The 26775-nt window shown below is 36.9% G+C and overlaps 1 protein-coding gene across 2 annotated transcripts in view; it reads left to right on the top strand.

The window, feature by feature from the left end:
- The window catches only part of Ccn (cellular communication network factor protein Ccn), a 201739-nt gene that overhangs the window by 152005 nt on the left and 22959 nt on the right, over positions 1–26775 (top strand). For both annotated transcript variants that reach the window (XM_074176862.1, XM_074176861.1), the window contains exons 3-5: positions 13889–14060; positions 16748–16839; positions 25247–25376. In XM_074176862.1, coding sequence (XP_074032963.1) covers positions 13889–14060; positions 16748–16839; positions 25247–25376 — 394 coding nt within the window. The remainder of the gene's footprint in view (positions 1–13888; positions 14061–16747; positions 16840–25246; positions 25377–26775) is intronic.

The raw sequence follows: 26775 nt of genomic DNA, 5'->3' as shown, positions 1-26775 counted from the left end.
GCAATCATATTTCATTTTTCATTGATGGAAATTTAACCGGTGATTCTTATTTACAACTTCTTGAAAAGGCTATACAACCCCGTATAGTCGAAATGATTGAACAGGATCCAAGATGTCAAGATGAATTTATCCATTTCAACAAGACGGTGCACCACCCCATTATGCCCAGCAGGTTCGAAATTTTTTGAATAATCATTTTGAAGGACAATGGATTGGCAGAAGAGGTCCAATTGAATGGCCAGCACGATCACCAGATTTAACACCACTGGACTACTGTTTGTGGGGATATTTAAAGTCTAAAATTTATGCTACACAGCCAGCCAATTTGGATGAATCACGTCGTAGAATTATTGATGAATGAAAGAAAATAACTCCTGAGATGTTGAATAATGTAAGAGCAAAATTCGAACAAAATCTGTATTGTTGCATGGAGCAAAATGGCGCACATTTTGAACATTTACTCTAAATTTCCTATGTGAGTTACCCCATTAGGTGTTACTTTTTTTGTTTGTGCTTTAAAAACAATGATTGGGATTTATTAACCCTAAAACAGTTTCTTAAACTTTTCTGTGTCATCAGCATTCAAAGAAATCAGCAGGTTGTATTCGTTGTGTAGGTAAGTTTTTAGTATGACTCACTTTTTTATCAGTAGCATAAAATATCTACGTCAAAAGGCAACCTTTATAAAGAGGTGCCACTCAATTTATCTAAAATTGAAGGTTGGTAACCAACCCCACCCCCCGAAAAAATCTCCTCGTAATAAACAAATAATTCTTACTTTTTTACGAAATCAAATGGATACGTATTAGCAGGTTGTCATAAAAAGCAAAAATAATTTTATTTTATGAAAGTTCTGAACGTAAATTGTACCTTAAAAACAATTTGATTTATTTTGAAAAGAGTTGAACTCAATAAAAATACCTTTGAATCTTCAAATTATCTCGAAAACTAATCGTTACAAAAATTTTCTTTTAACAGAGATGTAAAGGTATTCAAAAGACCTTTGAAACAAGGTGCCACTCGACCTACTTTCCCTATCTAAATAAGGGTCGTCGGACGCACCCCTCCGAGGGGGTGCGTAATACAAAAAATCTAATTAGTCTGAAAGGTGACCCCCTTCAATTAGAAATCGACGTGTCCGAGCTTTTTTTAAAAATCTTACTTTTTATATTCAAAACGGCTCTGTTAAGTTTTCGTTGTTACACACTGTATATCACAGCCATTTGAAGTTGACCAGAATTATCATATAGAAATTGCACAAACACGATTACTATGGCACTGATATTTCAGAGCAATTAGTTTCCGGACTAGCTCAGAACGGTGAATAGTTCGAGAGCAAGGAAAGTGCCCAGCAAACGAGTGATGTAAATGCGATAATCATCAAGTGTTATCTGATTCAGGTAAGATTTTGATTCATAAAATAAGGTTACAAAGTTCAATTGATTTTACTATTTATCCGCACATAGAATTATATTAGTGACAATGATAGTTTGTAAGAATTCCATGGAATCAGGCAATTATTTATTATTATATTTTCATTCTATCTGTGTCATCAGCCCGAAACCACATTTCGTTTGTTCAAAACAGTTCTTTTTCGAAATATTTGAAGACTTTCGTTGAACTCACTATTGAATCATCTCTAAAGTCAATCAACTTTTTCTAATTGAACGTAAACTTATTTTGTTATCAGAATATCTTGTAAAATCATCAAAAACTTCTTAGCGAATTTCATCAATGTTGGAGCAGGCTCCATTAAAAGTTTTAAAGAGGTTTTAATTCTTGTTGATGAAGAATTTGTGCGTTAGTGTTTTCCCGTTCCCACAACTCCATCTCGGGGATTCAATATTATCAAACCATCTTGAAAGTATGGTAATTAGCCAGCTCAGCAGAATAACTCCATTCATGTGAAAACATCGTTAATTGGGTGGATAATCACACATTTTGGCAAGGGTTTGAAAATGAGCTGATAGATATCAAGTTAGCTTTGATGTCACTCGGGAAATTGCTTTCCAATTTGTCGAAACTACATTTGTATATCCGTGGACAGAACTTTTATTTCATCTACTACTCCAAATGTGAGACTATTCTCTGTTTTCTAATAGTGAAATGTAATTAATGGTCATTTTGAATGCCAAGCGCTCACGAAGTACTGAAACAGAATTTTGTGATTTCGTTATAATTTACAAAGGCTGTTTCTGGATTTATAATATTTTACCGGGTCCGCCCGGTATCTAAATTATCGCTAACAGAATTTGTCACTTTACACATGGTATGGATCGGAGAACTCTCCAGAACATTTGTGCGAGATGTTTTTATATAGAAAGTACTCGGGTGTCTGGAACAGATTCTAGGAATGCAAATATTAAACTTTTCCAGTAATGTTGGGCAGTTAACTATGCTTTTGATAATTTTATAGGTAAGTACCACACTATAATATGCACGCCTTTTTTCAAAACTGAAAAAGTTATGCTTTTGTAGCAATTCAGAGTGGGTTGTTCCTATTGGAAGATAAATGCCATCAGTTTTTAGGCTTCGCAGTTTTGAAAATCGTCGTTGAATTGCTTCTATTCTATCTATATGATATTGATAAAAGGGGCTCCACACAACTGACGCGTACTCTAACTTTGATCTTATGAAAGTATAGAATAGAGTTTTTAAGGTCGAAGTTTCTTTGAAATCACGACTGTTACGTGCAATTAATCCGTATAAACGACAGAAGGAGGTTACAACATTATCGATATGCCTATTAAATGATAGTGTAGTGTCAAATGTGACGCCAAGATCATCAAATGTTTCTAGTCTCACAAGGAAAACGTTTTCTATTGAATAATCCAAGATCAAGATGTTCGTTTTCAAACTGTAGGGCATAACGTTACATTTATCCGGATTTAGCTACAAGTTATTTGGATAACACCATTCTACAACCCGTCCTACGTTTGCTGAGAGGTTTACACAATCATCTATGTTCTCAACGAGGCAGTATAGTTTTAGATCATCGGCATACAGAAGGAAATATGCATCTATAACATCATCATCTTCTAGGCACCCTTCAAACTGAGTCAGTTTGAAGGGTGCCTAGAAGATGGCAGTACTACCAACTGTCGAAAGCGCTCGCAAATAATTTGTAGAAGATATAAAGCTTCAAATTCTTTTTGTAGAATTCAATATTGAAATACTCAAAATAAAGGAAAATTAGTTGCATCAATCAATATGTATATATGTACATATGTTTATTTTTGTTTCTGTATATGTATGTATATATGTGTGTATATGTGCATTTGTCTGTATATATGTCTGTGTATATTAATGCATACTCTATGATATCTATACAAAAAGGTTATTGTTTCCCTTATAACCCCACGCACAAAGATATATCCTTTTGTGGGTTAACTGTTATATTTACCCTATATTTATTCATTTATTTATACATTTATTGCATTACACAATCATGTTTATGGAAAAATATTATTATTATGTTATTATTATCACATTGGGTTACTGACAGAAGGTTGGTGACCGTTGAACAATTTCTCATAAAACCGTGTTGGTTTATACTTATATTGTAACTCACATGCGTATATGTAACTTGCTCCAGCAGAATCACAAAAACCTTTGCAAAGTTACAAATAATAGAGATAGACCGATAATTTGAAATATCTCGTCTATCTTCTTTCTTGAAAATGGAACAGACTTTTGATGATTTCCATATACTTGGTATTGTAGCCGATCTTGAGCAGATATCAATTAGTATAGATAGAGGACGAGCAAGCACAAGTGCACAATCTTTCAGGATGGAAGCTGGAATGTCCTCTAGACCAGTGGTCTTTTAAGGCTTGAGCGACCTCAATGCCTCGTATTCTTCGTTTTCATTGAAGCTTGATATATCAAGAAAGTGATTATTATCAATATCAGAGTTCGGTTCAAAAGGGGAAGAAACGGTATACGATTGTTTGAAAATATTCGCAAAACCAAGAATTTTTTGTATGCCACATCAACATCATGCTTTATTTTTGCCCGAAAGTGTTTGAAATCTTCAAGGGCCTGCCAATTATACTCACGCTTGTATTTGCGCCAGATTCTGCTTTTAGCCTGCAAATCTCTAATAATGCTTCTATTATAACAAAGAGGATTTTTATTTTCTGATTCAACTGTAAACTTGGGACAGCAGCTATTAAAACATTATAAAGTTTTCACATGTAGCAGCTTCCTTCATGACTCTGGATATAGCAACTGGTCTATAGTTATATGAAACATTTTTTCTACCATTTTTGGGTATAGCTTGAACTCGAGCATTCTTCTAACAAACATGGAAGACCAGAACGATGGTGCTCTTTTTCTGAGTACTTTTTTTCTGATATTTCTGTGGGTAACACTAACGAACAATTTTGTTTTATCAAAACCTAGTACCAGAATTATCACTGAGAAAGAAACAAAGTGATGACGACTCGATTAGAATGAAATAAAAAGAAATTGCTAAGTGTGTTCAGTATGTTATTTCAAATTATTTTATACACGTGACAGTGGATTAGTTTCTTCAATCGTGAAAGGTTCTCAATATATGAAACTACCGAAAAAGTAAATAGCCGAACAAAAGGCAATTTTCCTACCCTCAGGATATTAGGTGGAAACATCTGTAACAGTGTCCCATTTTGCCCATTCAATGAATTAGAGTGCACAAAAAGGTCAAGAAAAAAGACTCCCAATGGCGGAAGATATAAATCGAATAAATTAGGGGCAAATGATAGTGAAAAGGAGTGAAATAGGGTTTGTATTAGGGAGGATATGCAGGGTTGGCACATATGTCGACGAAGATACTGAAGTAATAGTAACTGGCAATGGCAATTTTTGGAGGTCCTCGAAAACAGTTTCGATTTTGATGAACTTGTTAATTTTTCTTCAATTATATTGTTCGAAACGGAACGTTACATAAAGTGCACATAGAATTATCAATATTGCAAAAACAATGTATATGCTATTCAGACAAAAAATTCGGTGTTGCGTTGCATTTTTTGAAATCATTGGTATAATGATCATTTTTACATTTTTACAACAGAACATCGGATATTTACTGAATGTTTATGGAACCAACGTTAAACTTGTTTTTGATTGATACAATAGTTTTTTACATATAAACTGGCTCTAAACCAAATCATCATATATGTTTTTCAAAGCTAATGCTATAAAACAATTGCATCGCAATTGATTCAAGTTCTTGGCATTTCGAGTTCAGTTGAGTTGACGAATGAATGTGCAATTCATCGAAACTCACACTAATACAAATTTTGTAGCAATAATGTTGATATAATACAGTATATACAGTATACTCATACACTGAAGTCACAAATGAATTCCACTAGTTCGGACTTCCATTGTCTACTATATAAAGTGATTTGAAATCCCTGAAACAACTAAAAAAGAAGAATTAAAAATGAATAGCTGAAAATAACAATTATATTAAGAAAAATAAACCTGAAGTGAAATAATAGTGAAATAAAATACAAGTAAAAATAGAACAATCGTCTTCGGGTGATTCCTCTGAGAGATGACTATTTATAGGTCGTTCGAGTACTTTCACTTATCCCCGCTTTCCATTTTCCGCTTCACTGGTTTCGTGGGAGATGACCGTTTGGCGGGAGTTGGCCATTTTTCGCTTGATGATGGGTTTCCATATGTTGCGTATTTCTACGCTGGCTTGGCTGAATACGTTGTTGGACAACATGTATGCGACTTCCTTGAATGTTGTGTTGATGGGTCCAAACATGGTCTGCTATTCCTGATTTGCTGGTTTCCCCTCGCTGTGTGTGTTTCTTGTGTTCGGCAATGCGAACATTCAATGGCCTCTTAGTTTCACCAATATAGGATTTTCCAAACTCACAGGGTATCCGGTGAATGTAATTCTTGGAATCGCAGTCCGTGTTTGGTGGCCTGGTTTTCGTGAGGCTGCTACGGATAGTGTTACCGGATCTGAAACAGGTTCTGATGTTGTACTTGATGTTGTACTCCTCTGATGTAGGGAAGTGCAAGCATTGGTTGTGACGGCTTCTCTTCCTTGCGAGGCTCCTGCTGTCTTTTAGCCAAAGTCTTCTCTACCATCGCTTTGAAGTATCCATTCCGCTGAAGATCATTTTTGATGATGTCTAGTTCCTTCTCGAGACCTTCCTTTGTATTACAGAGCCCAAAAGCACGGTCTAATAGAGTCTTGATGATTCCCCTTTTTGTCGATTGATGGTGGTTGGATTCGTGGTTCAGATACTGTCCCGTATGAGTGGGTTTTCGGTATACAGATGTTTCCCACTTAGTGTCGGTCCTCTTCACCAAAACGTCTAAGAATGGCAATTCATTGTGGATTTCCTCCTCCATTGTGAAAGTGATGGAAGGTCTCACGCTGTTGATGTGTTTCAGGAAGGTGTCTAGTTCAGTCCTCCCATGGTTCCATATTATGAAGGTGTCGTCAACATATCTCAACCAGACTCGAGGTTTCTTGTGGGCTTCTTCAATGGCCAGAGTTTCAAACCACTCCATATATATGTTGGCTATGACTGGTGAAAGTGGCGATCCCATTGGCAGTCCCTCATCTTGTGTAAAGAATTCGTTCTTCAGTTGGAAATAACAGTTTCGTACACAGCATCCTAGTAAATCCATAATTACTTCTATAGGTAGATCCGCTCTCTCTTTCAGGTTCCCGTCTTCGGATAGCTTTCTCTGTATGATTTGGAGTGCTTCTTCGACCGGAACGTTGGTGTAAAGGCTTTCCACGTCGAAACTAATTAGTTGATCTTCCTGTGTGACCTCAATTGACCCTAGTAGTTCGACAAAATGCCTTGAATTCTTCACAAAAGACGATGTTTTTCATTGTAATGGAAGGGAAAGGAATGCAAAGGAAGTAAAAATCTAGACAAGTTTTCAGTAGCCGAATCTCTGGAGCTGAAGTTCGGTCTAAGCGGAATGTACTTCTTGTGATTTTTGGGTAGTCCATACAAGTGAGGGGGCTTACTGTGGTGCGGTGATAGCGATGATCTAATTCTTCTTTAATAGTTGTTTCAGGGATTTCAAATTAATTTATATAGTAGACAATGGAAGTCCGAACTAGTGAAATTCATCATGAAACATTGTCAATCACCTTCAAACAAAAGTCTCAAATATTGATATGGTTTGCTGTTGAGAGCTTTCGCTCGTATTAGAAACTCATATGATTTTTTCCCATCGATTGTGAACCATATGTTGGAATGTGTCGCTTTTTCTTGCGTGTGCTTCATGTGCAATTCAGAAAAGTGAGCTCAGTATCCCCTTCAAACTGATTGATCAACAACTCCTCAAAAGGAAGTTGCCCAACATCGACAGCTGACAAGTGGCAGCCATGCGACAGCTGAGTAACGGAAAAACAGATTAAGAACAGAACAGATCTAAAATATTGGCTTCTTCAAACAAATTGTCAGTTACATTTCTACAATAACTCATATGGCTTTGCACCACATCATAATAAACCATTTTTTATGTTTCAAATCTATTACATTGTAACATATTCAACATAGTGAATCCATCTCAGGTGAAAATCGATCATGACCCCCAATTTTGGCCTCAAACATCGAATACTGCTTTGTTTTTTTTATTTGACTAGAATATATATTTTTCTTCACTGTTTATATATTGTCAACATTCCATTTCAATTAGGATCGACTTTTCAAAAAAACATAATCTAAAACAAATAAAATATGAGAGTAATTGTCAAAACGTCTCGTTCACTTTGACAAGTTTCAGGCAACCCTGAAAAGAAGGAAAAGAAGTACAAAATACAAGCACTACAGGATAATCCTCGAGCCGCTCTCAGAGTGGTGCCTGTGCGAAAGCAACGATTCACATTTTTTTCTGAATCCCTGGAGATTAAATCAATCCATTTGGAAAAACGTTCTCAGAAAGTGTATTTCACATAAACGCAGTTCTCCAGATGAAAGAGTTCTCAAACAGTGAAGTTCGAGGTGAACTGAGTTGAACCTTAAAACGATGAGCAGCCACAGTCCGTCGCGTGTTTCTGATATGTACCGCTCTTGGTGAAATCAAACGTGCCAAGTCACTTGAACACCTCCTGTGAAAGTATCTATAGAAGAGACAAATCTCCAACCTTCCTTCGATGTTCCAGGCTATCAAGATTGCACGTGATGTTCGCGTCTTCAATCAGGCGGATGGCTCTATTCTGGATGGAATCCAGCAACTTCGGGGTATGCTCTGGGGCGGAGATCCATGCATGAGAACAATACTCCAAAGAAGGTCTAATCTGAGCTTTTTGAAACATCAAAAGTTGCTGAGGTGTATATAGTTTTCTGGTTCATAACAGAATTCCAAGCTTTTGAGAAGCAGCCTTTGCAATTCCAGCGACATGATTGTGCCAAGACATATTGGTGTCCATTTTAATCCGCAACAATCTTATCGAAGCAGAAAGCGGAATTGTCTGACCAGACATTATTTCATCCGCTTCGAAGACATATATCTTCTTGGAGAAAACCGATGCTTAGGTTTTTGTGGCATTGAATTGACCCTGGTTACTTTCACCCCATTTCGAAATCACTTCTAGATCCTCATTAAAATATTCAACCTCCTGCTGCCGGTGAAGATGTGCCTCCGTAGCCGATTTCCTGGAATCCAAATGTAATGACGAGACAAGTGTGCTGTTCTCAGCAAAGCAATACATTGGATTCTTGGTTTTTTCCAATAAGTCGTTGATATACAATAAAAAAAGGGTTGGAGATAATATAGATCTCTGGAAAACACCAGCGTTAATGGGAAAACTATTCGAGAGATATCCATTGACGGCCTCTTAAAGGGAACGTTCTTTTGGGAAGCTGGAGAGCCATACACAGAAATTATCCGACAAACCATAGCATCAAAGTTTGGCCAGCAAACCCTCGTGCCACACATAGTCAAATGCCTTAGAAATATCAAGCGCAACAGCCCTTGATTCTCCATGTTCCTCGATTGCGTTATTTCAAATATGGGTGACATACAATAGAAGGTCGCCTGTTGATCTTTGTTTTCGAAAGCCATATTGATGATCGCTCAAATGTTGAAGCGTTCCAAATATTTGAGGATATGTTGGTTTAAGACTTTCTCCATAATTTTTGATATCACTGATGGCAAAGCGACTGGTCTATAGTTATTTGGAAGATTTTTCTTGCTCTTTTAGCAATAGGCGGAAGGCGAGCAATTTTCCAACAAGAAGGAAAAATCTCTTTCTTGTAAAACAGATTGGAAAGTCTGCAAAATACTGGTGCGAGTTCATTTGCGCACGTTTTAAGTACGATGATGGGCACTTCATCAGGGCCAGACGCCTTGTTGAATCTGAGCTGTTTCAAAATTCGTCTGACTAGATGCTGTCGGAAAGTAATTTCCGGCATTGTGGATTCTAGTGTGGGAATAGTGGGTGGTGCCTTTCCCAGAAAATCAACTGTGGAGTAGTCTAAGATCTACTAAAATAGCTCTGGAGATGGCGATAATGAGTATGTTGGTCAAACTGAGCGGACTATAATGACTCGTTACAAAGAACATGTTTCACTTATTCAGTTTCGTCGACCAGAATAATCTAGTGTCTGTCGCCTAGGTGTATATAAAATTCTCAATCATAGTTGTCAGTACTCAGTTTTATTCTTCTCCTGATGATATTAGCAGAACGCGCATCGAGAGATAGGACTTCAGTTCTGTGTTGAAATGGTAAAAGTATTTCCACGCCATATGTCAGAAATGTACACTCGTTATCGCCACATGGAAACATGATATACATTCAATGAACATTGGAATAGTATCATGAGTACTCAAAATACACAGCAGGACGTAGTTGTGCGAGTCCTGGCTATAGATAATAAGCATAGGAACAGACTGACACAGTGTAATCGAAGAAAGCCGAAATGCAAATGGTGGCGTGACGGCATTCTGATGAGAGACAAATGATTTGAGTCGACTGAACTTTTCATTGGGAAATCAATCAATTCGGCGCGAATCTATATTCGACAGCTGCGAATAATTTATTACGGACGAATTGCTTCGTCGACGAAGAACTGTCTCTAGGGAATGCACGGAATTGTTGAAGTTTTTCTAATTTGATGGGGAGAATCACATCGTCCCTCAATATAGCATCTTTGAGCGTCACAATACATCAGTCCCGAAGATGCTATCATATATCGAAACACGTGTTGCGGATTTGTGAACTTTCAAGTGTGTTTTTTCAATACGTTATAGTGGGTGCACCCAGAAGTACTCGAACCAACAAAGAAAATTTTGAGAATTTTTTTTTCAATATAATCTCCTTGCAGCTCCATATACCCTTGCCAGCGACATTCATTAAGTTCGATATTATTTTTATATAAAGAACTGTCTTGCTCCTGAAAATAGCCATTAACTGCACATATCTCAGACCACGAGCCATTTTCTCAAGTTTGGGAACAGAAAATGATCCAAGGGGGCTAAATCTGGTGGAGAGGGAGCATGAGGTAGCAATTCAAACTGTAATTCGTTGATTTTGGTCATCGCAATAATGGATTTGTGAGCCGGTTCATTTTCTTGACGAAAAAACACTATTTTTTTAGCCAATTTTTTTTGGTGGAATATTTATAACCTACCTTGGTATTTATGTAATTACCAAAAACTAGTTCAGCCCAGACTAGTCGATTATTGTCGGGGCTGGACGTGGGTAAGAAAAATCTGTTTTTTTTACAGTCGAAATAGATGGAAAAAAAGTAAGCCTTGGGGCGCCAGTTGAACGGATTCAACAGGTAAGGGGTTGAATCCGACAGGTAAGGGGTTGGAGAAATAACCAAAAAGTCAACAACGAAGCTCCAAGCTTGAAATTTATATCAAATTGATATATAGAAAAAAATATTCACAAACTTCACTACCAACTGTGTAATAACTCAAAAATTGATTTTCATGTGATTTCATGACGAACTAATGTAAAAAAACAGGCAAATATATATACATCAAGTTCAAAGAACCAATATTTAATACGTAATATTTGGTTGTTTCGAATTTGATCGTAAGTTTATTGTGACAGAACCATTTTTCGATCTCAATGAAATCTTTTTCTGCAGACATTTTCAATTGGTTCCATGAAGAGTCGGTATACAAGACAGCCGTATCGTCAGCAAAGCTCAAAATTTTACCTTTTGTTGGTATCTGCAATAGTTCATTCAAATATATAATATATCATATTCAATATGGTGCCACCACTTTGTATGCTGACGATACCACTGTTACTGTGTCGGGTGTTACTGAGGAGGAACTTTACCACAAAACTCAGGTAACGCTTGACGAAGTGTATGCGTGGTGTCAAAGAAATAAACTTATTTTAAACCATAGGAAAACGGTTTTTATGAACTTTAACCTTAGGAGGCCATTAACACCTGGCTGTAATTTTGCTCTATCTGAAACAACTAAGTTCCTTGGCACCTTTATAGACAGCAAGTTAACATGGGAACCACACATTGACCACGTCTGCAAGCTGCTTAATAAAGCTTATTTTGCCCTTTTACAGCTTGAAGACACAATTGCCAAACAGGGTCTTGTAAGTGTGTACTATGCATTAGCTTAATCACATATTTCATTGAATATATTAACCTGGGGACGATCGAGTCATTTACAGCGCGTCTTTGTTGCTCAGAAAAGATTACTGAGACTGATTTTCAATATAAATCGCTTAGATAGCTGTAAAGAAACTTTTATAAATAATAATATTTTTACAGTACCTAGCATTTACATCTATAAATGTCTGGTGTACGCGAAAACTAATATACTTTCTTTCAATACCTCTGCGGAAGGGCACATGTACGATACACGACATAAAAAATTATTGTCGAAACCTGGGCATAAAACAGCCGCATTCAAAAACTCTCTATACTATAACTGTATTATTTTGTATAACTGTGTTCCTCAGCCTATGAAAGAAATGACGTTATCTTCATTTAAAAATGAATTGAAAAAATATTTGATGCTGAATGCTTTTTATAGTATAGATGAGTTTATGAATAGAAATAAATGACCTGTCAAAGGGAAAATAGGAGGAATGAGGAATCTAAATTATTTCCTCATTGTGTAAACTTTTTGTGTAGTGTAAGTATTTTGTTTTATCCCATATACACCTGACAAATATTTTGTTTTGTCTCATATACACCTGTTTTTTTGTGAAATTGACAAGTATAAGTTATATTATACAATCATATTTGTAAATATGTTCATGTGTGAAAATGTGATGATTCAGTTTTTATTCATTTTGTTACATGACTCTACATTTATTTGTGACATTTATGATATTATTTGTGTGTGATATTTAAGTGACGTGACAAATATACACTATTGTATCAAATATTGGTAAATAAATATTCTATTCTATTCTATTCTATATTATAAACAGCATTGGTTCTAGAACCGTTCCTTGCGGAACACCATAAGTAACAATTCTGGGATAACTCATAATTCCATTGATACTAACTCTCTGTTCTCGGTCACAAAGATAGCTTTCGAAAATGTCGTAAACTTTCCCACGTATTCCGCAGTTCTCTAATATTCTCAGGAATTTTGTATGACTGACGGTATGAAAAGCTTTAGATAAATCAACGAAGATGCACATTGCTGAAATTTTTTTGTCAAGAGCTTCGTGAATACAAGTAGTTAGATTTTGTTTTTTGGGAAAGAAAGTTTTTGGCTTTCTACTACTCCATCTTGATACAAAAAACAAGGATGAGGGAATCTTCCAAGGAAAGGAAAGAAGTAATCAATTCTAAATTAAGTAACTCCATACATAACTCTTTTCTTTCCTTGGAAGATTCCCTCATCCTTGTTTTTTGTTTCAAGATGGAGTAGTAGAAATCACTCCTAAAAATATAACCCCTTCAATTCAAATTTAGATTCTGTATTGCATCTTCCGTTGATCTTCCCTCCCTGAATCCGTATTGCTGATCAGATATCAATTTCAATTTCCTAGTAAAATTCACTAATCTTATTTATAGAATTTTCTCTATTACTTTAGCTATGCTTGAGATCAGTGATACAGGTCTATAGTTACTCACTATTGTTTTGTCTCCACTTTTAAAAAATGGTTTTATTATTCCAATTTTGAATATTTTGAGAAAGCAGCCTTCCTTTAAACATTTGTTGATTAGGTGAGTTAATGGCGTTTTAATTTCATTGACAATCAATTTGAGCGTTTCTGAGCAAATTCCTTCATGACCTGGAGATTTCTTCTGTTTCAATTCCATAATAACTTTGTAAACCTCCTCTTCATTAGTTTCTGATAGATACATCGAATTCTGTAATCTTTGTTCATTGTAATTGTAATTACAATGACCAAGATTTTCATAGTACTCATTAAAATTATTGCAAATTTACAAAGTATTTTTCATCACTGAGCCATTCTCTGATTGAATAATCGGTATTTTCGTTTCAGGTCTAGATTTATTGCATATCTCATTGACACATTTCCATAGTTCTTTTGAGTTTTTACTGTTATTTATTACTTTCTGAGCATATTTTTTCTTGACAGCTTTCAGTAACCTATTTGATTTATTTTTTAATGAATTATATTCTTCTCTGAGTGTTTTGCTCCCGGGATATTTTAGTAGAATTTGATACTTTTTGTTTTTTATATTAATGAGCTCCGTTAACACCGCAGTAGGAAATTATAATGAAGAAAAGAGAATTGAAACTTATAGAACGAAACTGCAGTAACGTTAGTTACAGATAAATACATAGAAATCAAAATCAATGATCAATATTTCCTAATTCAATTAAGCCTTCTATCAAACGGACTCACTAGATTATAGTCTTACTTCCATTCTTGTAGTTTTAGTTGATAACTGAAGACTCTATAAAATCAAAATAAAGGATCAACATCCCCCTATTGTTACAGATGCAGCGATGTACACACCCTTGCACTTGTCCTGCAACAGGAGAGGAATGTGGAGAGTGTGGAGAATGTCCAAGACAAGTTGGAGAGCCTTGTAGCGATGACCGACCATGCGATATTCAGAAAGGATTGATTTGTAACTACAAACATGGGGATCCAGAAGGGGTTTGCAAAGGTGAGAATGTTTCCATTATTACCAACAATCAGAACAATACTTTTCAGGCTATTATATTTTTACCAAATCAGTAAAATTCAAAATAGTATATATCCAAATTCAAAGTTAGATTTCCTCACAAATTCAAATAACGATTTGAAAATCTTCTGTTTAGTTCTACTAGTAACTGTCTTGTTGAACCATGTTTTCTTTCTCAGACGTGAGCAGCATTTATAGATCTGTACTTATTTACTCCTAATGGATTTCATGGGTTTTTGAGGTAAAATAAGTTCCATTAAAAAAGTTATACAGGGTGGCTCATTTTCAACCAAAAAAATGTGTAGCTCTTGAACTATAAGCTTCAGACCATATGTTTTATACTTTATTGAAATCTGCTCATCGTGGAGCATCTGATAATGTCAACAATATAGGGTGATCCATTTTAAAAAAATGGTGACGTGCTCTGGAGGTGCGATAGGGGAAGTAACATCAAATGTAAATATGTCAAAATGTGTACCCTGTAGACTATGGTTGACATGTTTTTTTATTTTTCCTGCAAATCATTGTACAAAAAGTTATTCAGGGTGGCTCGTAACCGAATTTCAAAAACCAAACATGAAATGATATCAGAATTTAACGTAGCATCTGAATATGTAATGATATATAGGGCGTTCTATTTTTAAAAATGGAATTTTGGTCTGTAGCACCTACACCAAACACCCTGTATATTTAAAAATTATATCAAAATATAGCTCTTATGAACTCCTAAAACTTTTGTATGAAACATTTTTGTGTATCTCCTTCAACAAACCAGATATTGCCTGTCACATAAAATGTGGGACACCCGGTATATGAAAGGAATGGGATGGGGCCTAGTACGGAACCTTGAGGAACTCTCTGGGAGTTTACTTTTCGTTTTCACAACTTGTTTTCCATTACTTTCCATTACTAATATGAGACTTGAACAAAATTGGCAGTTTTGGTTTTTTATATCTAATAAAATTTTTTTCACTTGAGTTTGAACTATTTAATGGTTCGGATTGGAATTTCAGTGTGAACATTAGTGTTTGCACAATATAACAGTAAAATTGAATGGGAGTTCTTGGATTTATAACAATTTAATCTGTCCATCAGCTGTTTTCCCCGCAGAGCAATCATCAAAACAACTTATTCAAGAATAAGACTTCGTTATTATTAGAGAAAAAGGTTGATTGGGCCTCTACCTCTTAGACAACGAGCTAGCAAATCTTCTGAAAAAGGTACTATTCCACCAAGGACTTTTATAATCAGGGTAGCTGTTCCATTCGCTTTTTTTTCAATCTTTTGGGGAAACAGAAAACTACGTGGCGAATATCGCCCCAGCTGACCCTCATTGAATTTGCAAAACTATCACATAGTCATTACGGTTGACCAATAAGGCTTTGTGGAAACGAAAAACCATAGTTTCTTCAGTACCCTCCACCTTCATCAAAAACTACATCAATATCAGGAGCATCTAAACATGAAACACAATCATTCACTCTCAGAGGAAGAGAGCAATCTCAGCAAATACGGGAACTCTGACAGATCTGAATATATTTCCCTAAATCCACGAAAACGCCTGGATAATTGTTAAAGTTCTGGAAAATTCGTCAAAAGAGCGAAACACGAAGTTCCAGTCTATTCATTCAAACTCCTACAATATTGCAGAAGTTCTGAAGTCGGGTTATAGGAAAACCGATTCACTTGAGCCTACGGAAGTTTATCGGAAGATTTATACTAGAATGTGGGACGGGGCGGAGAATACCGAGAGAACAAAATTTCACGAAATGAGTGGGCTGTGAATCAAATTAACCAAAAAAACAATTTGTTCAGATCAGTCTCAACTCAATTAATGGACTGACACCAATCAGGAAACAACTACTTTCTTGACTAATACCACGAAGGGCGTTGGATTATATCCCACAGTTGTCAGTGCAAGATTCTCAACAGAAGTTATTCCTACAAATGCTGTAGTGTCTATCATCAACATGGAGTCGATGATTTCCCATAATTTAAAATTGGATACTTTCAGAGTATCATTCCTCGAACTAGGCTGGAGCGAACGACAAACAGCATGTTCGTCAACGCCCCATCTGCCCGTGAACGAGGTAACCAACCGCATATCCAAAATTTATCCAATTCCTCGTATAAGGAAGAAAACTTCACGAAAGAAAGAAATTCCTAAGCGGAACGGCCTAACAATGGCAAATATCAATAAATATTACAGTAAATGCAATATCCAGGTGAAGCGTGTTGAATTTTTTATAGATAATTGAAACGAACAAAAAAATCATAGGCAACAAGAAATAAAGTGGGAGGTGCAATAGGACATCTACCTCATGTATTACGGAACCTTGAATTTTACCACAATTTCAGGTGCACAAAATACGATTCGTTGGTCGGTCGGTAGCCGGTCGGTTCGACGTGGGTGCTTTGTTCATTCACTCAAATCGACCGTCATGTTAGTCGGTGGTTCAAGCCCCAGGCTGAACGATTGATTTCCATTTGCTATCGTCCAAGCCGTGTTAGGAATCACACGTTAAAAGGTTAGACCTCGTTAGTTCTCAGCTCGCACAAGTTTCGATTTCTGAGGTTTGTCATTCGTAGGGGTGCGACAGCTGGTTAACGGAAAAACTTATTTTTTGAACAGAAATATAGTTCAATGTATATTAATTCTTTCTTTTCAGAGCCAATAGGAGTGCCATGTATTGTATTCAACAATACGTATGTTCATGGAGAGACTTTCAGCTTGGACTGTAGGACACAGTGCGCATGTCAGGTGAGTATACAACTACTGATTTCTAAAAATAGTCATAGGTGAGAGTAGTCCCTATAGATTCATTTCTCAAACTTTGACAGTGCTGGTGACTCACCACTATGAAGATATTGGACTCAGAGGAAGCCTACTATTCACACTGAAACTAATGGAAGTCAAAACTGAAACATCTGGCGTAGAATCGAGCCAGAACAAACACTTTCCCCAATCACCAGAAATGCAATACTCTTCTCACCAACCAAGGTGGTGAAATTTCATCAGGAGATGAAGAAAACTGTTTCCCTCATGTCTTAAAGACGTCAACTTGGTTGATAAAGCTCGAGTCGTGAGTATTGCATTTCTGGTGATTGGTAAGAGTGCTTGTTTTAGACATTGAAGACTGTTGATTCTACAAGTGATCAGCAGTTTCTAGAGGTTTCTCCAAGGAACAAGAGAGAGAGAGCAATTGCACACCTCATTTGATCACGTGTTCTGCTATCTCTCCCACGAGGCAAAGAACTTTCAATTTATAACCCTTAATGTTAAAACATGAATCTGCTCAAGCGTCAACGTCAGCATTTATTGGCAGTAAGCATTTATTGGTTGAACTGAATGATATCTTTGCGATTGGAAGCTCGAGAGTTAAGATCGGGCGGGTCGAAACCCATGGCAATGAATATATCATTATTATTATTATTATATTATGATGATTAATGCAAACAAACTTCCGTTCATGCTTGTTGAGATGACTCATCACAATTTGAAACTGCTTCAGGAGTAGATAGACTAGAGTCTGGCTTATTTGTTCATATATGGAGATATGTGGTACAGTGGAAGTGTCGCTAGAGATTGAGAGATTGGCCCTGGAAAAAAATTGGAGGTATAGAAAAACGAATATAGAGAACCAAATCGAACAAAGGGCGTTAGGTTAAACTGTTTTTCATAATCACATGTAAAACTGAACGTCTGGCGTAGAATGCATCGAAAACCAAACATCAGAACTCAATTCTCTTCTCGAAGCGTATTTCACGAACCAAGTTGGTTGGTGAATGCGGAATTGCACCCAATAAGAGAACTCAATAACAGCAATAACAGAACCTGTACGTTATCTGTTTGCAGACCGTACTTGCCTTCATTCGCTTGTTAGATCTCACGTGGTTTTGGTTATCCATGCTCAAGGATTTTCTGCGTTCCATATGGAGGAAGATGTTTCAATAACTCGTTGTTGTTCATCTCTTTTCCCATCATTTTGTTTTTTCTCCATTTCGTTGTGATGCTTCATTAGTCTAACATCATCCCTGTTGTTTTCATTCCTTTACATTCATGATCTGTTCCTTTCATTTTTCGGCTTCTCTCATTTTCATCCATTCCTTTTTATGTTTCCTCTCTGGTCCTTTCTGTTCTTTTCGTGTCTTCTATTGTTCCCCTCATTCTTCCAATTATTTTGCTTCTTCATTCTGTTTTCCTCTACTCTTAGGTTAGATCATGTCGGACTCTTCTGAAAGTTGTTTATTCAGTTACATCAAAAACGAGGAAATTTATCCAATCGTCACTATCTCCTTCAAGTTACTTGCTCACTTTACACACTGAATCGTCTTCCACTTATACCGCCCCTGTACACATTACACAGTGGTGCACTAACTCAACAGTCATTCCACTAATTCACTGCGCTTGCTGTCGCTATCATGTTTAGATGGAAACTGATTGCTCTCGATAGTTGTGCGTGCTTGCAAATTGATTTTCCTATCTCCATATTTCCTGAATCTTCACTAGTTCTCTATCAATCGTTTTCTCCCCAAGAATGATGCATTATTGTTTTCAATACATTCCCGATAAAAAGACAGGATCTATAACATTATTCTTTAACATATTTATTTCACGATTCAGATACATAGAATACCTGGAGAAAATGTAACGCATGTCTTTCTTCCCTGTAAGTTTTTCTCGAAGCTAAACGATTTTATGATGCTTCCGACAGCCTTGATCAAAAGTTAATGAGATTTTCACTCTTCGTCGGACTTTCCTCCGTATTATTACATTCAAATTACAGAGTCTTTGCCGTCACGTAAACAGCCAGAAAGCAACTTTCTGTCAAAGTGTGAACTTTCGGTTGGGTAGCAAAATACGAACAAAACGTCGTTTGTGAGAAAGCAAGTTTGCTATCCACTATCCTACACCCTTGTAAGTAATTGCTCAGAGCGCAGTTCCGTGAAATGGATCATGAAACAACGAAGTTATTTCCAGACCATGACCCGGCGTTTAGTCTGGTGCAATTTACGCTTTATTCGGTATTGAAGGTTCAACAAAGCAGATATCCAGTTTTAACCAAAAAAGTTGCTCTGGAAATCCTTCAAGGAAAATGTACTAGAGTGTTAGTCTGCTTCCAAAAATATTGGTTTTTCAACTCATCGAATGGATATTTTCATTTTCAAATCACTAATAACCATTCCAATATCGGTTTTCTCATCAATTCCCTGAGTTGTTATCGAACTACTTGAAAAAAGAAACATAGTACAGCTGTTTACATTAATAAAATAATATTATTCAATAATTCTCTCGGCTTTTCCATTTCATATCACCCTGATGAAGTGCCCGTCATCGTTTTTGGAAAGTGTGCAAACGAACGACAAGAAAAATCATCCAATTAACTATTATTAGTATTATTATTATTATAGACCAGTCGCTTTACTATCAGTGATATCAAAAATCGTGAAGGAAGTCGTAAACCACCATATCCTCAAATATTTGTAAGGCTTCAACATCTAGAGCGATCAATATGGCTTTCGGAAACGAAGATCCACAGGCCCGACCTTCTATCGTATGTCACGCAATCGAGAAACATGTTGAATCAAGAGCTGTTGCGCTTAATATTTCTTAGGCATTTGACCGTGTGTGGCATGAGGATTTGCTGGCCAAACTTCGATGCTGTGGCTTGTTGGATCATTCGTGTGTATCGCTCTTCAGCTTTGTGTATCGCTCTTCAGCTTCTTGAAATAACGTTTCCTGCAAGTGGCCGTCGATGGATATCTCTCGAATACTTTCACCATCAACGCTGGTGTTCCCCAGGGATCTATATTGTCTCCAACCCTCTTCTTATTGTATATCACCACTAATTGGTGCAACACACTCGTCAATTCACCCTCATGATACCAGACACAAACACAATTTGTTGGTGCCATGATGTTGTCTGCAACGAACGCAAAGAGACGACATACGGCTCTTCAACCTTCTTCCCACAGAGTTTAGGAATAGACCCTCGACGCAATTCAAAAATCAATTAAAACAGATACTATTAAATAACTGTTTCTAAAGTATACTTGAATTCGAAACATTCATCAAGAAAAACAGAAACATCTTCATGACCCACAGAAACCTGTAGTTTTATTCATACTGATAGCACAATTCATCATTATCTACATACTTTATATATTTATAATGCATAATGCCATTGTTTTTATGTATTATTTAGCTTTTCTATTGCGTTATACCTTCTATTTTTTCATCATTAATCAATTTCAATGTATGACCTTATATGAATTTTTAAATGTATTTTTCTACTGACCTGTCTACAAACTTTATGTTTCATGAGACCAATAAAAATTATTATTATTATTATCTGAAAAAACCAAGAATCCAATATATTGCTTTGCTGACGACATCACACTTGTCTCGTCATTCCATTTGGATTCTAGGACATCGGTAATCGAGGCACATCTTCACCAACAGCAGGAGGTTGCATATCTCAATGAGGATCCAGAAGTGATTTCGAATTGGGATGAAAGTAATCAGGTTCAATTCAATGCCAGAAAAACCCAGGCATCGGTTTTCTCCAAGACGATAAATGTCCCCGAACCGGATATAATAATGTCAGGTCAGATAATTCCGCTCTCTGCAAATGCTGCTTCTCAAAACCAGAAAACTGTACAACCTCAGCAACTTTTGATGCTTTATAAAGCTCAGATCAGATCATCTTTGGAGTATTGTTCTCATGTAAGGAGAAGTTACTGGATTCTATTCAGAAAAGAGCCATACGCCTGATTGGAGACTCGAACATCACGTGCAACCTCGTTATCCTGGAACATCGAAGAAAGGTTGGAGATTTGTCTCTGTTCTATATAAACCTTCACGGGAAGTGTTCAAGTGACTTGGCATATTTGATTTCACCAAGAGCGGTACATATCAGAAATACGCGACGGACTGTGGCTCATTGTTTTGAGGTTCTACTCAGTACATTTCGAACTTCACTGTTCAAGAACTCTCTCATCTGGAGAATTACGTTTATGTGGAATAAACTTCCTGAGGACGTCTAACTCGTTCCTTTGTTATCTCTGAAGCCTCAACTATCTCGATCAACTTTGCACTTTGTAGTCGGGCAAAATTATTTCGTGGACTTTTTTATGTTTTCGGGCTCATTTCACTTCGTTTGAACATGGCAAACAACTTCTCAACAGTGCAAAGAACAAAGTCTTGTCTTCAACAGTATTCTTTTCCCAAAAAGCAATGCTCTATCAACCCACGAAATTCTTTTTCATCCTTTTTTTTCAGAATAGCAAAAGTTGCTTCACTCAAAATGTTCTCTCTCACAAACTGATAGTCCGAATTTTGGTCACTTATCTAATGAAATTTAAGGTTAACTAAAAATCACATATTGATTTGAAACTAGTAGCACCATCTGTGTTTTAGCCTGGTAGTTCTGCTTTGCCTTAATATAGGGTTCTAGTCCCTTTGGTGAATGCTGTGTTTGATATGGATGGTCTTATGGACTTTTTTGGTTCTTCTTTCAATATGCAATCGTAGTTTTACATCAGCTTGTCCATGAAGAAGATCCAGAACATTCGAAAGCATTCGAAAGTATTCCGAAACATTCCAAAACATAGATTTCTTTGGATGATATAAGGCCTAGAAGTTTCGCTCACCAACAACTAAGAAAACCGTTCGGAATATTCGAGAAAGATTTCATAACATTCTGGAATGTGGTGAAATGTTTGGGAAAATTTAGAACGTTCGAGAACATCATTGATGGAAAAAGTTCCTGTTTTCAATTCAAAGGATTGCTTTTGATGATATACGAGCTAGAATGATTGCCTTCTGGAAACTTATCTAGTGGTGCAGAATATTCGAAAGCATTCCACAACATTCCAGAACATGCAAAGACATCCCAAGTCGTTATGAAATGAGCAAAAGGGAAATTTGGTATAAAAGGCATCTATTCCTCATCAAAGAAGAAGTTTCCCGTTTCTACCTGGCAGGCGTGCTTTTTAAATTGTTGGAAGTTTATCATCCAGAAATTTCTATCGCAGTCCAAAATAATTGAAAGCATTCCACATATATCACGACTGTGTGGAATTACAGTTGAAGAAATACGGAATTGAAATAATCAATCGACGAGTTCGAACGCCCCCAATTACTTTTTGTCGAATTTATTCTATCTGCTGATACATACTGAATATAGTATTATAAGATTCTACAAAAGTCTACTCCACCACTCTGGAGATTATAGAGCATTCTTTTCTGGAAATGTTTATAATATATAAGCACTCATTTATCAACTGAACAACCCCCCCCCCCTCCCCTCTGTACCTGAACAATCAAGAGCATTCAACTAATTACTGCTGCAACTTCAATAAATCCCAATCCATGAGCGTTGCTTATATTTACCAAAACTCCAAGACTTATTATTTGTTCTGCACGACAGAGATCATATACCAGCGTTAATATAAGAATGAGATCTTATCACGTTTCCCTCTTCCCAACAACTCAGTTTCGGGTCAGATTCGACGAAGTTGTTTCAAATGAGTTCCCCGTTTTTCTTCTATGTTAGCTCTGAAAGTTTTTCAGTTCTCCGCCTTTCTTGGTCGTGAACATGGGTGACGAGGCTTCAAATTAGTGAGGGTGTGAACAACAAAAGAAAATTAGTAGGCCAGTCAAAAAGGTGCCAGCAAGAACAATGAATATGTGGATCAGTCGTTGAGTACTCGCTTTGGAACTGTTTGTCGTTTTCGGTTCTTAGGCCAGACGTTTCACCGGCGTGAGTATTTAGTATACTCTTCCAACGTTAGAGATTAACTGGCAGGCTCATTGTGAGTGGTTAAGAAGCGGGAGGTCAATCCAAATCAATGACGTGGGAGTTGTTTGGCCGGTCCGATCTCCTGAGTTCATCCGGGCATTTTCGCTGTACTGGAAGCTGCTGTCCAAATGTTGTTGATGATCATTGTTTCTGAGTGAAGAGCAGTAACAATTAAAAAAATATTTTTTCTATTATGGATGCTTCAAATGACACATGAAGGAAGCAATGAGAATCAATCTCGAAACTGAACCAAGTCAGGAGCCAACAACCAAGGACCTTCATTCCAAAACTGACAGGATTGGTCACCTCCATGGAAAATACATCATAAAGACCATAAATGAGCCCACCAAGTGAATCTAGCATCGCCTAACAAAGGACATAAAATAACTACAACGGAACCCAGAGGTTGAAAGCATTCCATGCTCCTGCGGCAATATATGAATCAGTACAACCAAGTATACGATTAGGCAATCAAAATCTAGGTTGATGATAACAATTTTCCCCTGAAGGAAAAAATTATGATACTCCAGAAGATGAAAATACCCTGAAGGACTGAGCAAACCGGATCAGCTAAGGAAAAAATTTCCAATAGACAACGAGTTAAAGACTTGAAACCCCAAACATTCCGAAAAGGAGTTTCACTCGTGAGCAGTTTTTTCGCTTCAAAATACACTCCAACCTGTAGTAGAAGCCTTTGAATTTATCTGCAATCAAAAATAGCTGCCAATGAGACTAAATTAAATGGGCGTACTTTGGCACCGTGGAGCCGGTTGACTGGCAATATGGGTCTGGTTGGTATTTCAATTCGGTCACCTCTTTCCAAACCTTCACCATCATTTTTCTTTCCATCTCTTCCACTGCCCGTTCTTTGAATTTTGGCAATGTCTTCAACTTGTCTCACCAGGACTCTGAATGTTTGCACTTCATCCCAAATCAATTTCATCCATTTGCTGAACTTCCTCTACAATTTCCTTTTGCGTTCCTATTCCGATTTCGTTCATTAATTTCCAAACTTCTTGGCAAATTGCCACTTCTTGGCAAATTGGCAAATTTGTTTCCAATTACTTTATCTTCCAAAAACTATTTTTTCTTCTCCTTTTCTTTCAGGTTCGTCATTTCTCATTATTTCGAAGTTGTGGAACCGTGTAGTTTTCTCAATCATATTCCTCATGGTTCATCTTCTCCGGAGACATCCAGCATTGCCACCAAAACACTTTTGGATAATAATCTGGAATATTCCGTTAATTTCTGGAACCACATTCTTGCATTCGCTGCTTTTGTAACGATGTTTATCTGTTTATCTGTTTAAAATCTGTTTTTCCGTTAACCAGCTGTCCCTACACGACCCCTACGAACGACAACCCTCAGAAGTCGAAACTTGTGCGAGCCAAGGATTAACGAGGTCTTACCTTTTAACGTGTGATTCCTAACACGGGTTGTCGGTAGCAAGTGAAGATCGATCGTTCAGACTAGGGCTTGAACCACCGACCAGCACGGCAGTCAATTCGAGTGAGTGAACAAAGCACCCACACCGAACCGCTTGGCTACCGACCGATATATTCGAATATATCAATCATCAGTAGTCCACATCTGATCACAAACCATATAAAATATTCAAAAATCCACCCAATACCATGTTAAATGAAAATGAATTTTCATCAATGAACTGCTGTGGTTCTTCCATTATGAATGCGCCTGGGACAATACTCTCTGTGAATTGGGAGTCTATGCCTGAGAGGACTCCAGGAATGAAAGCACAAAAGGGAGTTGGAATCCTTGAGGGTTACATAAACATATCTCGTCTTTGATATTCCATTCTGAATTATTAGGTATGTGAATGTCTTTGTTCTTGTCTTTTATCTGAGAAGGTTTCCATCATAGATGCATTAGGATGAGACGCTTCATTGGAAAAATGCTAAAGATGTTAGTTTTGAATATATTTCAATGGTGTTTTGGAACCATGAGGTAAGTTATTCTTTTACTAGTTAATAAATGGAAGATGGTTATCTCGTTACGTAAAATAAGCACATATTTGATGTACTGAAGTATACCAAACTGAAAAGTTTGATAGAAATCAATATGTTTCATCCTGAATCATTTTGTTGCTGAGTAATATGTAGCTTAAAATAAATAACTGAGGTTGAAGAACCGAGGAGATCATCACTATGGACCTCGCGTCATGTTGTCTCCAGTTTCTCATTTTACTATTATTATTATATTATTGCCTTGAAATATTTTCCATCTTTTCTCTCTATGGATCAGATAGAACGTTTCTTAGAAACATTAAACTCAATTGTTATGATTGTCTTTTTGAATCCGTCCAGATATTTACCAAAAAGTTGATAGTCTAAATTTTGCTTCCAGAATGGTACCTACGGCTGCTCTTCACTTTGCCCTCAGGAGCACATTTCACCAAGAGGTTCTTGTCAGCACCCAAGACTTGTGGAAATACCTGGACAGTGCTGCAGAGAGTGGATGTGTGATAGCCAAACTGGTACATATATAGAATTTAAATAATGCTCTATAGTTAACTTTTCTCAGATAATAACCACTTTATCTCTTTGATCAAATGAGTCCAACTTCTCAATGAAGCCGATGAGTTTGTTTGGTGGTCCAATGACCTGAGAACCTCAATCGTACCGCGGTGGGATAGGCACAAATTATTTGTACTGTTTGATTTTCCTTCCAGTGGAAGAGCTTCATGAAGCAAGAGCCTAATCGATCCCTCTACGAAACCCTTCTTCACTTGGAAGGATCGATCGCAGCTTGAGAAATGGTTCTTATGGAGATTCTGTGAAACATGTTCTTCCTTACGAATCAGTAGAGAGTTGTCCTGAAAATCTAGAGAAGAAAATTGGATATGATAATTTAGGAAACACTTGCTACATGAATAGCATTTTACAAGTGTTGTTCATGACGAAGAATTTCAAGAACGAAGTTTTAATGATGAACAAGAACGGGAATGTTTCCTACTTATTCATCAAACTCAAACACCTGCTCATGCAGCTGCAGTTTCGTAAGAATGTATCATCTTTCCCTCCAACCGATTTCCTGGAGTCTTTGAAGTCCACTAGATACTCGTTAGGAGAACAAGAGGATTGTTCCGAATTCTTGGGGTTCTTGTTGAATACTCTTTGTGAGCAAAATAATAGCAAAATCAATTCTCCTGACCGCTCTGGACTGAATGATTCCGTACAGCCCATCTCGTCTTGTGTTTGTAAATCTTTTGCTGGAAAAATCCTCACTTGTTTACTTTGTGGTGAATGTTCAAGAAGTAATATGACTAATAACCAGTCAGTGCAGAGCTTATTGTTAAATCATCTGAAAATGGAATTGTTAACAGGTGATGATCGACTGTATTGTCGAACATGCGCCAAACTAACTGACTGTTATAAGGAAATAAGTATAGCTGAGGCACCAGTCAATCTAATAATAACACTGATAATTTTCAAACAAGACTCAACCTCTAACGGAAGCAAGAAACTCTTTGGAAGATTCGAAATAGATGAACATTTCAACCTAGCAGACCACTATTATAATATTCATGCAGTCATTGTTTACTGTGGTTCTGGCGTTGAATTTGGTCATTATTACGCCTTGGTCAAAGAAGAAACGGACTGGTTCAAGTTTGAAGATAGTCGTGTCACGAAGTGTTCTGGCGATGCATTGAATTTATTGGAGCCTCTGGAGACACCCTACATTTCGTTTTATAAGAGAGAGGACATTGTTAGATCAAGATCTTCAGATGATGTGATGCTGCAGGTTTTTCCGGGTTTTCCTGCAGCTGAAAAAGCAAATGCGCCACTGCAATCAATGAAGTCGCCCCGGAGCGCCAATTAATTTTTATTGTTGTTTTCATTTTATTTTTATCGTTGTTTTAATAAAATTTACAA

This window comes from Leptinotarsa decemlineata, unplaced genomic scaffold, assembly GCF_025532065.1.
Source record: "Leptinotarsa decemlineata unplaced genomic scaffold, Ldec_3_MD MMD2_tig00002082_RagTag_RagTag, whole genome shotgun sequence".
NCBI classification, from domain to species: domain Eukaryota; kingdom Metazoa; phylum Arthropoda; class Insecta; order Coleoptera; family Chrysomelidae; genus Leptinotarsa; species Leptinotarsa decemlineata.
Note: the sequence above shows the minus strand (reverse complement) of the source record. Positions and strands in the feature narration are given on the sequence as shown.